The 15,744-nt window shown below is 43.4% G+C and overlaps 1 protein-coding gene across 12 annotated transcripts in view; it reads left to right on the top strand.

Moving 5' to 3' along the window:
- The window catches only part of PLEKHM3 (pleckstrin homology domain containing M3), a 199,452-nt gene that overhangs the window by 102,934 nt on the left and 80,774 nt on the right, over positions 1–15,744 (top strand). For 7 of the 12 annotated variants that reach the window (XM_007110648.4, XM_028481372.2, XM_055089768.1 and 4 more), the window contains exon 6: positions 4,282–4,345. In XM_007110648.4, coding sequence (XP_007110710.2) covers positions 4,282–4,345 — 64 coding nt within the window. Of the gene's footprint in view, positions 1–4,281; positions 4,346–6,052; positions 7,129–12,298; positions 12,912–15,744 lie in introns of those variants that run through there. The other 5 variants (XM_028481381.2, XM_028481394.2, XM_028481375.2 and 2 more) reach the window with 5 other exon arrangements.

Below are 15,744 nucleotides of genomic sequence, written 5' to 3'. Positions count from 1 at the left end.
GTAAGAGACACATTTTAATGCTGCTCAGTCTTCCCTCTCAGGAAATTTATTCTCATATTTGACTTCAATGCTTTCTTGATATAATTTCCATCCTCAGAGAGAAGAAAAGCTGATTGGCATTATCTGTCTTAAAAGTCTGTATTTTTTATGGCCACCACTAAATCTCCTGGACACAACATCTTCTCCAAACACAACAAGCTCAGTTCCTTTATCTTTTCTGCATATATTGCATTTTCCAGTTCTTTGTGTCGTTAGGCTGACCTCTTGTAAATTATAGTATTAGACACTGAAGAGTGCCAGAAAGGAGACAGCAGATACGGTGCTTCTGGAGGGGCTTAGAATCGCTTCCAGAGGGGAAGAGAAAATAAACATGTGAAATATATTTATACACAGAAACACTACATAAACAGCTCACTTTAGCTGTGTAAATAATGTTTAAGGAGTATTAGAGATTACCGTGTCCAAAGTTGGCCGGTTATTGTGAGAAGAGTAATGAACAGTGTTTGGAGGCAAAGGGGACCCAGCCTAGAGAGGAGAAATTGGAAATTCTCTTTGCTGCTCATCAATTGTGTTCACTGAACATATCCGTCTCCAGCCCTTAGCACAGCACCTGGCTCATTTTAGGCACGCAGTAGTGTCTGTTGACTGGATAACTAACTGACTGGCTGTAGTACTCTAGTAAAGTGTATACCAGTATGATTCCATTTGTAAATTTGCAGTTAATTCTTATATCCTGTATACTCTCAGTCGTGGAAGTTTTAGGATTTTAGAGAAGAACTTTAAGTAGCAAACATTAATAATATGCTACCCTGCATTTTTCCCTGCTAGAGTTCATTTCAGTCACCTTCCTTCTAACTCTTTCTCCAGCTGACCTACGTGTGTATAAACCAATGGAAAAGGCAGGAGCTCATCTTGAAATGATTTTCCAGCCTGCTTGTTTAGTTCAGTCCGTCTGTTTCTCAGCCTTGCTGCCACATTGCCTTCATTTTACTTTACTCAAGGGATTTCATTATGAGGCAGTTGCCTCTGAAAAAGGTTATTGCCCCCATTCAACCACACTTAAACATCCTCTGTCCCCATGGTAGATTATCATACTTTGCTGCCCTAGTGACCTCCACTGAAAGACTGCGTCCTAGGTTTACTTTTCTGCACATGACGTTTGGGTCTCAAGTCATCTTGCAGATACTGATATATATTTTAAAATCTATAAATGTACTCCCGTATTCTGGATTGGATCCTTGAACAGAAAAAGGACATTAGTGAAACAACTGGTGAAATCTGAATAAGGTCTAATTTACATAATAGTTCATTTCTTAGTTTTGATCAATGCACCATGGTTGTGTAAGGTATTACCATTAGGGGAAGCCAGGTGAAGGGTATAAGGGCACAAACATTTCACAAAAAGAGGAAATGTTAGGAACTCACGTACACGTGAACATCCTGGTTATTTTCAAAACAATTTTTCAAGCATGAGAAAAATTGCAGACTACTAAAGTGTACTTCAGATAATTCTAGGCTTTGTACGGTAAAAAAAAGTAAAAACAACCCCTGTTCACACTCAGCCCCGCTTCCGTTCATTTTCCTGCAAGCTCCGTTCCCTCCGTTCCCACAGCTTCAGCTGTCCCCTCTGTGCTGCTGTCAGAAGTGCCCCTGGCTCTTCCACATTTCTCAGCCCCACATCCACAAGGGCCACACCTGCTGTCCTCCACACAAGCACTTGATATTCAGCGCAATTAAATCTCAATGCTTTTCCCCCTCCCCCAGCAGCCTGCCCTGTGTTGGCCAATGACATCACCATCCTGTCTCCCAAGCTAGGACTTCAGAGTCGCCTTCAATTCCAAATGTTGTCAGTTCTTCCAGAAGTTCTCCTGTGTCTACACACTCACCCCTTTTGCTTTCGCCTTGCGGTTACCCTGGAAGAGCCCCTGGGGTACGTGGTCAGGACCGTCCCTGCCTGCAGTGTCTCCAGCCTCCCGGCTGCCTTCAGGAAGTGGGCATGACCAAACGCGTCGGGGTTACTTTCCTTCTTTTAAAAAGCACCAATGGCTCTATATTGCTGCTGGCCTGAACAGTAATAAACACCTACCTGGAAGAGAGATGTATTATATAGCTATATTAGATGGTCAGCTCAAACCCACCTCCCTCCTTCCTCTGCCTGCATCTCCTGGAAAGTAGAAGAAGCACAGGCCTTTGGAGTCAGAAAGTCCTGGCCTTGACTCCCAGCTTGTGACCCTGAGCAAATTAGTTTTTGCCTCTGAGCCTCAGTTCCCTCTCACATAAAATGGAGGTTGTACTTACCACGTGGGGTTGTTGTGAGAATTAAATGATGTACGTTGAGGGCCACACCTGAAGCAGACTTCTCTTATTGTTAATCCTGTAGGGCGTCATGAGGAATAGGCCTCTTGATCATCTCTGTCATACGTGTGTGTTATTGAAAATGGAAGTTGGTTATGTCTCATGGTCCCTCCTGGGACCGCGGTCTACCTTCTACAATAGAGGGCCTCTTTGTAGGGAAGCTTCTTCCCACATGGAGGGATTGAGCACTTTCCCTACAACCTCCCCAGCTGGGCTGAGACTGTGTGCTGCTACCTGCCACAGGTGCGGCCCCAAACCATTAGAGTTGAAGGGAGCCTACCCTTAGGAACTGAATTTTATTCCCCAGAGGATAAGGGCCATGTCACTCACTTGGTCTGTTTTCACTCCTGTGGATGAAACAGGAATTTTCAGCAGAAATCTTCAGAGCCTATCATATATTTATCATATATTTATCAGCCTATCATATATTTATCATAACTAGAATATGCCTGTCCCAGACCTCCATGGGGGATGAACTTCACCTAATTGGTTCAGTGCCCTTTTTTTTCAGTGGCCTAGTACAGGAACTGGCACACAGTTGTGCTTAATCAGAATTGGATGGCTAGATAGATGAATGGAAGGATAAAGGACTTAATCTCTAGGATTTGTCCAGTAATGCATACTTAATTGAAAGACTGAATAATGAATTCCCCGACAAGCTACGAGTTAGGCCAGTGGTTCTAAACCTTGGCTGCACTAATCACCACGAGAGTTTTTGTTTTAAGACTGATTTCTGGGTTCTACCCATACTTATGCCCTATTATTTTCAAAAGCTTCCCAAGTGATTCTAATAGACGGCCAAGGTTGGGACCTACCATGCTAGACCAATCTAAAAATATGTACCCTGTGCCTATAACTCTTATTTTCATGTTACCATGTTGTGTTGTAATTATCAGTTTATGTATCTTTCCCTAGCTTGACTTTATGCTCCTTGATATGCTCTGATATGCTCAGATACTGTGACTGTCTCATTCATAATTGTCTTCCTAGTGCCTGGCACAGTGCTTGGCATGTAGCAGATAGTCATAAATGTTAATTGAGTTGGTGGCTTCTTTCATTTAGGTAGTACTATGCAATTTTCTTGTATCCTAAGACAAAGAGAAAATGCTAGCACCATGAGTTTTGTTTTGTGTATGCGTATGTGTGTACGCGTATGTGTGTGTGTGTGTGCGTGGTGTTTTCTAACCATCTATGCTTCGGTACCTGTTTGCTTGTCCCTGATAGATTTGTTTTTCCTGTTCGCTCACCGTCATTTATCCAGATGCTATGACTTGACAGTAACCAAAGATATTGGACTTTGTCGGGGAGTCTCAATTTGAAATATTTTGTCCCATTTATTCCCATCTGTACCTAGGTTCCAAAACTCATCACCGTGCATGTTATAGGATAGCTCACTAGGTGGTGCTTGGCACCGCCATCTCCATTAATGAAAGCCATAGGAGCCTCTAGGCAAAGACACACAGGTTGCCCCTCCAACTGATTTTTTCAACTCTAAAATCTATTCACCTAGACATAGACTAATAGAGCTGGCAAGAGATTTAAGACACCAAGTTCAGTCACCTTCATTAACCAACGAAGGATCTGAAGCTAGATGGGTTTCAAGACTTGCCTGAGATGACACAGCTTGTTAGGGACGCGGCTGGTACAAGAAACCTGGCACTCTGGTCCTCGGGCCCGGACCATTGCACTGTGCTCCTGGCACCTTGGACTACATCAGCAATCAAAGATCACACCCTTACTCCGTTTTTGGTATTTGTGTTAGAAAGAGAAGTATCTGGAAAATGGTATTATTACAGGTTTCTCAGAGGATGTGGGGAGGAAGAGTATTAGGTGGAAAGGGATTCTTGAATAAGACTTGGAAACTTCTCAGAAAAAGTGTGTTTTGTGGCAGCACCACAATTTATCTGTGTTTCTGTCCGTTTTCAGAATTTTCCCCAGAGAATACCTCCTTCAACAGATCCACCTGTATTCCCTCGCTGATCTGCAGCAGGTAAGCACTTAGAGGGGCCATTGCATTTCTGTTTTCTCCCTGGGAAAATGTTTTTGTTGATTATGGCTTTGGCACTGAATTCTGCCATCATTGGAGTAGTTTTATTCACAAGCCCTATTAATCAATTATTTTCTGTTCAGAATGAGAAAAGAAAACAGTATAAAAAGATATTCTAGGACAATAAGAAATGCTGGCAAGGATATAGAGAAACTGGAGCTCCCATACACTGCTGGGAATGGAAAGTGGTGCGGCCACTTAGGGAAATAGTTTGGCAGTCCCTCAAAAAGTTAAACGTAGAGTTACCCTGTGACCCAGCAATTCCACTGCTAGGCATATACCCTAGAGGGTTGAAAACGTATGTCCACATAAAGAGTGTACAGGAATGTTCAAAGCAGCATTATTCATAAGAGCTAAAGAGTGGCAACAACCCAAATGTTCATCAGCTAATGAATGGATAAACAAAATGTCGTATATACACGCAATGGAATGGTATTCGGCCATAAAAAGGAGTGAGGTACTGATACATGCTACAGCACAGATGAACCCTAAGAACATCATGTTGAAAGAAGCCAGACAGAAACGAATACATATTTTATGATTCTTATTTTATGTGGACTTCTCTTAGGATGTCCAAAATAGGCCAATCCATAGAGACAGAGTAGGTGAGTGGTTGCCAGGGCCTGGGGAGAGCCCGGGGTGAGGAGTGGCTGCTAATGGTGTGCGGTTTCCTTTGGGGCTGATGAAGATGTTCTGGAATTAGTGGTGATGGTTGCCCAGCTTTGAAACTATACTAAAAGCAGCCAGTGAATTGTATACTTTAAAAGAGTGAATTTTATGGTATGGGAATTATATCAACAAAAAAAGTTGCACAAGGGAAAAAAAGACATGAAAGGCAATGAATATATTAAACTCTTTGACGTGTGCTCATGTCAAACAGTTGGATGACGTTAAATTTTAGTAAAACACAACAGAGCATGTAAGAGTCAAAATCATCTTTTCATACTTTTATTTGTGTACGTATATCCTTTTAATGACTGACCAGGTTAGCAGCCGGGAAGAAAACCAACATTTTGTCTGTTCAACCCAAAATTCTGAATATGTTAAGCTTTGGTGAATCATTTAAATCAATCAACAGCTCACTCCCTAAGAAGCTTTCAGACACTACATGAAAGCATTGCTTTCTTTTCCATATATTGTGGATTCTTTCAAGAGTCAATGACCAAAAAAAAAAAAATTGTGACAACTTTCAGAACATCTCAAACTGCTGTGATTCGGTTCTTTTGTTTCTTGCTGTTTTGCCCAGAAGAAATGGAGGTCAACTTAATCTGTGTTCAGATCCTTCACTCATTTTTCAAGACTTAAAAAACAAAGCCTTGAAAAGTAATTTAAACTTAAGAGTTTTGTGTTCTCTTTATCCCACCAGAAGTAGGCAGGTTATTTTAAAAGGTAGAAATAGTTTTAGAGCATTTAGTTGGAGAGGGTGAGAGAATACTAGGGTTTTAATTTCCACTCGTGCATCCAGTTTAAACCTATTTGCACATATCAGCTCCTTCCCCTCCTTCAGTCCTGCTGTCCTTTCCTAGGTAATCAGGCACCAGTGATCTGCTGGCTGGAGTGGAAAGAGATACAGTTTTAATTATGCTTGCCCGGTGGTGTTCAAGGGGAAGAATCGATACAAGACCCAGTATACATTTATATATTTTCTAGGACTCTACCTGATCTTAGTATCTGAGGACCGAGACTCTTATCACTGGAGAAGTATGTTTAAAGGCACCGGTGACATCTTCTTGTAAAGGTGGTTTAAAATAGAATGGGTGGGCCCCAAAGTGAGTACTTTTTGAGGAAGCCTTTCAAAAATGAGTTTTAATACCAGATGAAGAGAATGAATCAGTAATTCCATATTCATTTTAGGGTGTCAAAGTAGTGTAGCTATCTGGCATAATAAAGCTTTCTTTTTTAAAGCTTTCCTATACCCTGCTGTCTTTTTTTTTTCCCCCATCGTAATAATCAAACCATACATGCCAAGCAGCTTACCTAAATCCGTGGCAGCAGTATTCTTGGTGGGCCATTAGCCTCGGAGCCCCATAAGCAGCTTAATCAGTTTTCAGCCTCCGTAGTAAAGCGATAGAGGCAATCAACAGCTTATCAAACTCCCTGTGGGCGGGGGCAGCCAGAGCTGCCTTCATCCATCTACTCCACAGTTCACTCTAACCTGGTTCTTTGTGCCTGGATTTAAGATCCCCAAACCTATCATATTTAGAGGAAGTTTAATTCAATTATTTTTTTCTGCCTGAGGTGGGTTAAATTGGATTTAGCTTTTGATCTGTCTACATCTAGGCTATCAGTACTGAAGGGCACCTCCACCCCATCTTCCCTTGGTTTCAGAGTAAATTTCTGGCGTGTTTTCTGGATCTGAACTGTTCTTGCAAATAGGTAAGAAAAGGTAACACAAGAAGGGGGGAAAAATACTATTGCTTTGTGACAGAGCGTGTCAGGGGTAGCAGGAAACCCAGCCTGACTGACCCAGCTCGGCCTGTACCATTTCAGCCTCTGTCTGGGTTCTACGTCACCCTGTTTCAAGTCAGCTTCAGGAGTTTCAGAGCAAGTTATTTCTCCCATTTTATTCCCATCCTCACTCCTAAAATAAAGGTCTCTATAAAAGCATCTCTTCTATCATATGAAATAACTATAGAAGAATGAATTTCAGTTTATAACTTTTGCAGGGGAGAGGAAGAAACTCAACCAAGTAACTGAAGAATTAATCTCAAATAATGGCAATATTAATATCTTTCCTAAAGGCTTACTATTGCTTTGTGACAGAGCGTGTCAGGGGTAGCAGGAAACCCAGCCTGACTGACCCAGCTCGGCCTGTACCATTTCAGCCTCTGTCTGGGTTCTTACCGTCACCCTGTTTCAAGTCAGCTTCAGGAGTTTCAGAGCAAGTTATTTCTCCCTTTTTATTCCCATCCTCACTCCTAAAATAAAGGTCTCTATAAAAGCATCTCTTCTATCATATGAAATAACTATAGAAGAATGAATTTCAGTTTATAACTTTTGCAGGGGAGAGGAAGAAACTCAACCAAGTAACTGAAGAATTAATCTCAAATAATGGCAATATTAATATCTTTCCTAAAGGCTTAGATTCCTTTCTACGTTTCTCTCAAGTGAATTTGAGTTTTCCCATTAGCTTTTATTTAAAAAACAAAATGTAGATATCTTCCTCTCCAGAAAGAAAAAAAAGGTAAAAATTTAATAACCATGGTAAAGGGGATTTATAATTTAAGTAAATATACAATAATCTTAAAATAATGTAGTACACAAAACACTAATACCACCCAAATAAAGATGCTGAAAGAATTCTGGTAGCAAAAAATGTGCAACCTTTTTCTCTCTCTCTGTTTTCATTTTTATAAGTAACTATCCCAAAAGTTTTAACAGGTAGACTCAATTCAACAAATTGGCAGAAGATTTCAGACTCCCTTAATGCCTCTGAAATGACATTCAAGACAGTTTTTTCTCCTCTTCTTAGTATTTGAATTCACTGGCCTCTTTGCATGCACTCTCTCTACTTTTGTACACTTGGACCTGGGAAATAAATAGCACTCACTGACACTGCTTAGCAAAGGGGACTCCCTCTGGTTCTGGGAGCTGTAGTCACCTGCCCACTGGCCAGTCAGTGCTCAGCATTGCCAATTATTGGCAACATTTGTAGCTTATGCCAATGTGGAGTCCCTAATTGTCTTCTTTTTTCTTTTTTTTTTTTTTGGCTGCGTTGGGTCTTCGTTGCTGCACACGGGCTTTCTCTAGTTGCAGCGAGCGGGAGCCACTCTTCATCGCGCTGCATGGGCTTCTCATTGCGGGGGGTTTTCATATTATTCATCTATCTCAGGTTACTTTCTAAAAAAATTTATTTATATTACATGTTTTTTTTTGGCTGCGTTGGGTCTTCGTTGCTGCACACGGGCTTTCTCTAGTTGCAGCGAGCGGGAGCCACTCTTCATCGCGCTGCATGGGCTTCTCATTGCGGTGGCTTCTCTTGTTGCGGAGCACGGGCTCTAGGCGCGTGGGCTTCAGTAGTTGTGGCTCGAGGGCTCAGTAGTTGTGGCTCGCGGGCTCTAGAGTGTAGGCTCAGTAGTTGTGGTGTACGGGCTTTGTTGCTCCGCGGCATGTGGGATTTTCCCGGACCAGGGCTCAAACCCGTGTCCCCTGCATTGGCAGGCGGATTCTTAACCACTGTGCCCCCAGGGAAGCCCCCTAACTGTCTTTTTATTTCACCAGTAAATAAGTTGCTCACTGGGTTTTCCTAGCACAGGCAAAGGTAGTAGTTGACCCCCACATAGTCATTACCTAATCAGCGGCGGCATTTTAACATGTAAGACAGAGCAAGTATCAATACTTCTCCTGTCCTAGTAGCAGGACCAAGGAAGGGTGAAGAAGATGGGGGCAGAGACTCTCCAAATCCCGGGAGCTGGGTGGGGGGGTTGAGGAGGGCACAGCTGTTTGAGTTATTCATTTAAGTTTGGAATTTCAAATGAATTTCTGTTCAGCAAAGTAGATATTGTTTGTTAGAAGAACATTCAACCTATGCTCTTTGAATGTAAATCTGACAGAATATACTGTTTTTTTTAAAGTAAAATCTTATAAGCAAACTTTCAGGAGGTTTGAATGCATGGTGGTGTTTTGAAATGATAGAACAATTCCTAAGAAAGGATTTGGCAGGCAATGGGGTAAGCATATGTGAATGAATGGACCAGTGTTGGTGCGTGTTTTTAATGGGGAAATGAGGCTGCTTTTTAAGAGCTTTTTTCCCACTTGGATACTTTGAGAAGGGAAAGTAGAATAGAATTTATGTTTTGTTATTTTCAGTCTACCCAGCATTATCAGAAATTCAAGGGAAGACTTTACAACAGGAATACAATAAAAAGATATGCTCCAGTGGGACAGCAGAAACAATACTATAACCCTCAGTGCGTTAGCTTTTTGTATTAGTTCTCCCCTTTCCCTGTTGGGTGTGTGACAAACCTTCTCCTTACTCAGATCCCTTTGGCTCTTTTAACACTGACAAGAACGTCCCACATTTTATCAGCAGAATACATTAGTGTATGTGAGTTAGCGTTCAAGAGATCCTGGTTGCTATTAAGGAGCAAATCAGAGCCATGGTTTACTGTGTCATTCCTCGGACCGTGTAAGTGATAGGAGGCTTCTTCTGAAGTTCCTTCTACTTGCTGAAAGGAACGGTCAGACTTGACTTCTAAATTGTGGCTACCTGTGCTCTTGTGACAAAAACCTAAAATGTCTATAAATGACTAACTCTTCTGGTGTTACTCCCCTTTGGGACGTATGTAAGTTAAGCAGTGAATGATTCTGTTTGTACCCGATCCGTGAGAAAGGGTACTGGATGATCCCAGGGGTGGGGCGGTGGGTTAGGGCGGCCCCTCCTCACCCACCCCACCGCTCACCACCTCACCTGCCAACACACACACACCTCTTGTGGGACCATCTCAGGAGCTGGCTTCCCCATTGTTCACCTTCCCTGGGCCCTAACTTTTAAAACTAGCCCCTACCTCCAGGTTAAGGCAATTCGATTCTAGTTAATATGAAACCCAGGCATACCTCATTTTACTGCACTTTATTGCACTTTGCAGATATTGTGTTTTTCATCTGTTGAAGGTTCATGGCAACCCTGCGTTGTCAGATAATGGTCAGCAGTTTTTAGAAATAAAGTATTTTTTTAATTAAGGCATGTACTTCTTTTTAGACATAATGCTTGTACACTTAATAGACTGCAGTATAGTGTAAACAATTTTCATATGTACTGGGAAACCGAAAATTCATATGACTCGCTTTATGGTGATATTTGCTTTATCTCAGTGCTCTGGAGCTGAACCCCCAGTATGTCTGAGGTATGCCTGTATATTACCTGAGAAGAGTAAATTATTATTTTGGCACAAATTCTTTTGTCTTATTAATAAGTTGAAAGCACAGGATAATCAACTGAGGGGAGATAGATTTCAATAGATAAGTTTTAATTATGAAAAAATGATGGAAGAGTCTGAAATTTGGAGTACTTACTAAGAGATGTGAAGTGGGAAGGGTGCCAGAGGAGAGGCCCCATAGCCCTCAAGAGCCTTGAAAAGAGAGGAGTAAATCAGATGCATACTGCCTTTCAGAGGGGCCTAGAACAGTCTGAATTGTTTGTTTTATGCTAAAGCAACGAACATTTATACTAAGCAACTGTGCATGTAAATGTTCAATGAATCAATGGATGGATGGATAAATACACACACGTACATACACTATCCTGAACTCGTTCGCACTCTCGTCCTTTAAAAGAAAAGCAAACGAATTAATTTAACATAAGCCCCTAAACAAAATGATATTAGAAATGCTAGAATTGACGTATATACGCTAATATGTATAAAATAGCTAACTAATGAGAACCTGCTGTGTAGCACAGGGAACTCCACTTTGCCGTAAAGTAGAAACTAACACAACATTGTAAAACAACTGTACCCCAATGAAAAATAAATTTTTTTCATTTAAAAAAGAGGGAGATGAAAAAACAACAACAACAAAAAGAAATGCTGCTTTGTAAAATAACGCACAGAATTCTAAAACCAACTAAAATCTCTGCCTTTTACATATCGGAGCAACAGTGGGTTGTTCAATGTTGCAAACTTTCTGAACATTAAACCTTCTTGAACTGCTAGCTGGCTTTTCAGTTAGCTTTTTCTCTAGTCCCCCACAGCCATGGAGTTCAGGAATTGTCATCCTTGTGACCTAAACATTTGTCAGAATTGGCTCCTGAAGAAATCATGCAAATTGGTGGCCCTACCATGAAGATTTTCTAGTGTGCTCTAGCTAGTGAGTACAATCACCAAAAGGTGACGTTGAAGGCATTTCGAGGCCACTTTTTAAAAACATACTTGGCTGAATACTTCTTCGAGGAAGTTTGCGAGTTATTGTACGTGGCTCTGCCCCACCAAGCAAACACAGAATCAGAGAATGTTATTCTCTGTGGGTGCTATTCACAGAGTCAGCAGACAAAGGCTGAGCCTAAGTGGGCACCCAGCACAGCTGCCCTTTCACCGAAGAAGTAACAGGTGATGACCTTTATTCACACGAGGGCTGACGCCTTTGAATCTGCAGCCCCCCAGGGACACAGTGCCTCAGTGCCCACAACCAAGTCACTGGTCCCCAGGCCTCAGGAGCCCGAGGAACTTGTATTCATAGCCTCTCAGCACCCCTGATCCCCACGCCATTGTCCACCCTGGCCTTAGCGGTCAGGATAACTAATTAGGAGCATTTGGATTTAACCAGCAGAAAAACAAAGCGTGACAGCTCGCCTCTGCTGCTCCATGGCCAGAGCCTGTGTCCCCTGCAGCCGTCACAGCCTTCAGAAACCCCTGAGCATAATCTGGGACGAGACAGGAATGAGGCCTCCATTAAAACATCACTAAATCTCTGTTAGCAGCTTTCATCAGGGTTGGTGCAGCCAGTGGATGAGTTAGGAAACAGGACCCTAAGTCATTTGGGGAACAAATCATTCCTTTTAAATAAGGGGGGTTTTAAACAGTGAATGTGGGTGTTTCAGGGTGAAGTGAAGGGACCGAAAGTTGCTCTTTGAAGGATTGGCAGGTTGACAGCAGGGCAAGTGGAAAGTCACCGTTGTCAGGAGAGCAGGTGGGAACGGTTCCTGCCTCACGGTGTTTCAGATCCCGGGCGGAGGGGAGAGGGAGAAGTGACAAGTAACAGGACTGGAGCCTGGGTCTTCTGACTCCTTTCCTGAGGCATTCAGTCCTCGGGGGCCTGCCGATCATGACTGCTGGCGTTTTGGTGATGGGGCCGATTAGCCGAGTGGGTTAATACAGATGATTAACAAGGTGGTAGCGCAGATTGTTCCTTGTGCCAGCTGGTTAGCCTTTGCCCAGAGAAAACTTTGCCTGCCTGCAGATCCGGGCCCCACACCTGACTACAGCCACACCCTCGGCCCACAGACGCGGTGAAGGACTGGGGAAGGCGGACGGGGGCTGTGGCAGGAAACTTGGCTAGCCAAGGGCACAGTTCTTGTTCCTGTTGGGAAACCAGGTCAGAAAGATAACCTTGGGTGCTGAACGTTGGATGGAGAGGCTTGTCGTCCAGGTGAGAACGAGCTCAGAGGTAAGGATTCCAGAAGCCAACCGTGAGCCCCTCGAGTATAAACAGCCTGCTAGTAGATGAAGATGCAGCTACATCCCTGGATGGTGCTCAGTCAGCACCGAGATCATTTTCCTGGAGTCCACTTTCCTGGCCCCCATGTCTACTTTGGCTTCCAACCGTCTGGGTTTTGTTGTTGATCTGGAGTTTGTGTTGCTGTTGTTTCCCACGTATTAAAAAGCATTTAATACTGACTAGGTGAGGGCCTGGTTTCAAAGACAGTTTACTTAAAGATAGAAAGTAAGGTTAGTGTCACTCTTACTAAAGGTGGAATTGCACTCTTCCCCCTGCCTGACCCTTCAGCCTGCCACCTCACACATAAATATCTTTTGATCCAAACCCTTTCTTGCCCTCTCCCGGTGACTCAAAACTAACCCATCATGTGATCAGAGAAACAAATGCCTACCATACCTGTGGTTGGTTAGTGGGGCATACTTCTGTGTATTAGTTATCTAGTGCTGCGTAACAAACTACCCCACAACTTAGTAACCTAAAACAAAAGTAGACATTTACTGCCTCCCATGGTTTCTGTGGGTCAGGAATTCAGGAGCAGTTTAGTTGGGCAGTGTGGGTGCAGAATCTGTTAGGAGGGAGGCTGCAGTCCTGATGTTGGTTGGTCAGGATTGCATCATCTGGAGAAGCCTTGACTGGCTAGAGCATCTGCTTCCAAGGTGGGTTACTCTCCCAGCTGGCAAGTTGGTGCTGATTGCTGGTGGGAGGCCTCTGCTCCTCCCCACATGGGCCTTTCCACGAGCTGCTTAATGAGTGTCCTCATGAGATGCTGGCTGGCTTGTGAGTGACCTGGGAGAATGAAAGCCACGTGACCTCTCCTTGGAAGTCAGCATCGCTTCCACATTCTGTTCATTTGAAATAATCACTAAGTCAGGCCCACGTTTCTGGGGCGAATTAGACTCCACCTTCTGAAAGGAGGCGTGTCAAAGAATGTGTGAACATATTTTAAAACCACCATGTTTTGTAATAGCATCTTGTTTTTGTATACTGTGTTACTACCTTTTTTATACCCACTTTATAGGCAAGAAAACTGAGATTTAGAAAAATTAGCCGGCATACCAAAGCTACACAGCTTCTGCTCAGTGACTGAACCAAGACTGAAGCCGAGGTTTTCTGACTCCTTATCCAGTGTTCTTTCTGCTGTACCCTGAGTGTACGTGTATAAAAAAAAGGCAGCCTCTTGGGTAATGTCATCTCATACTTGCCATTTTTATGGCACAGAGATACAAAGGGGAAAAAAATAGTTCCAAAAAGCTCAAGAAGAGAAATACGTGAAGTCAGTTACAATTCTTATAGTTATTTCCTATATGGAGTGTGAGAAACATAAGGAAGCAAAAACTCCCTTATCTTACATGATACAGTCACAGGGAATAGCCTTGGACCCCAGAAAGGTGTTTAAGTACTTTTCTCTCACATTTCTTTTATTGCCCTGGTCAAACTTCCCTCATGCCACCAACAGCCAGCATGAAAGGGGCCCCAGGAGTCCTTCTGATTCTTCCTTTCTATTTGGTTCAATTCAGTAAATGCGTGTTGACTGCCTTCTCTGTACCAGGCACTGTGCAACAGAGGAGGCAAAGGTGAGTAAGTCACAGTCCCTTCCATCAGTGAGCTCACAGTCTAGGGAGGGAGGCACACAAGCATTTTTTTTTCTAAGTCCGGGGGAGTTGAACTCAGGGTACTCGGGAAACACATCCAACCCAGTGTGGAAGATTATATTTCACAAAGATATCCACAACAGTATCTCCCTTCCTACACTGAGACTTTGACATTCTTCCCATTGAGAAGTGGCATCTTTTTTTTTTTCTGAATTTGGGTGGGCCTGTGACCATGGAAGTGATGCTATGTGACTTCTAAGGCTAGGTCATAAAAAGTGATACAGCTTCAACCTGCTACTCTTTGGGAACGCTCACTCTTGTAAACCAGCCACCATGTTGTAAGGAAGCCCATACTAGCCCGTGCAGAGACCCCACAGAGAGAGGCCACATATAGTCATTCCAGCTGTCAGCCATCATCACCCACCAGACACGTGAGTAAAGATACAGCCAAATGACTCCGCACCTAGCCTTCAAGTCTTTCCAGCAGAGGCTACGATGAGACTGCAGATACCATGGAGGGGAGACAGGCCGTCTCTACTGTGTCCTGTCTGAAATCCTGACCTACAGAATCTGAACATATTGACTGTTTTACACCACTAGGTTTGGGGGTAATTTGTTTCACAGCAATAGTAACTGGAACGCCCAGTAACTTGGCTGTCAGGGAAGGCTTCCTAGTGGCTGTGGTTCTAGATGAAGATGTGAGGCTCTATAGGCATGAGCTAAGCAGAAGGCAATGGGATGAGGACTTCCAGGCCTTGGTAGCTTCAGACCCCTCAGTGACCTATAACCCATGGTGTTTCTGGAATGGAGGCAAGCAGGAGGAGATTCTCATTGCTGACTTGGACATTTCTGAAGAGTAATTTTCATTACTGATTTTGACAGTTCTGTCTGCATGCTTCAAGATTTTGATAGCTTGTCTCAAAACATTCATGGTATAAGTATGATGGTATCACATCACTCTCCTCAGAAATGAAGGAGTCTGTGACATGCCTAAAGCAGCAAACAGTGGAGAGTTTATAATCTTTCCATCCCACCTGCACATCTGAAGCATGAGCCCAGTTCTCCATCAAGAGAACTGGCTAGGTGTTCTCTCTATTCATTTATTCATTCAGAAGATATTTATTAAGCACATACTACATGCCCGGAGCCATGCCGGCCCTGAATTTGAGAGGGCTCATTTTCTCAGAAAAGGACTAGTGTTTCTTGATGGTTATGGTCAAACCCCTGTATTCTGCCTGGGTGCCAAGAATTAGTAGAGGCTGCCTATAATTCTGCTTCAACCTAGTGACATCCGGTGGGATTTTACCCCTTGATGTCTCATGCCAGCCATTCTCACATTTGTGGTTGGTCTGCAAGGGGCCAGAGGGATTATAAGAAGGCTCTGTCTAGTCAGGTGTCGAGGGCTGATGAGGTTTCTAGCACTTTCAAAATTCATTCGCTTGACCGTCATTAAAAAGTCTACAGGCTTCCCTGGTGGCGCAGTGGTTGAGAATCCTCCTGCCGATGCAGGGGACGCGGGTTCGTGCCCCGGTCCGGGAGGATCCCACGTGCCACGGAGCGGCTGGGCCCGTGAGCCATGGTCGCTGGGCCTGCGCG

Source organism: Physeter macrocephalus, chromosome 2 (assembly GCF_002837175.3).
Source record: "Physeter macrocephalus isolate SW-GA chromosome 2, ASM283717v5, whole genome shotgun sequence".
In the NCBI taxonomy this organism is placed as follows: Eukaryota; Metazoa; Chordata; class Mammalia; order Artiodactyla; family Physeteridae; genus Physeter; species Physeter macrocephalus.
This window is presented reverse-complemented; position numbering and strand designations above follow the sequence as displayed.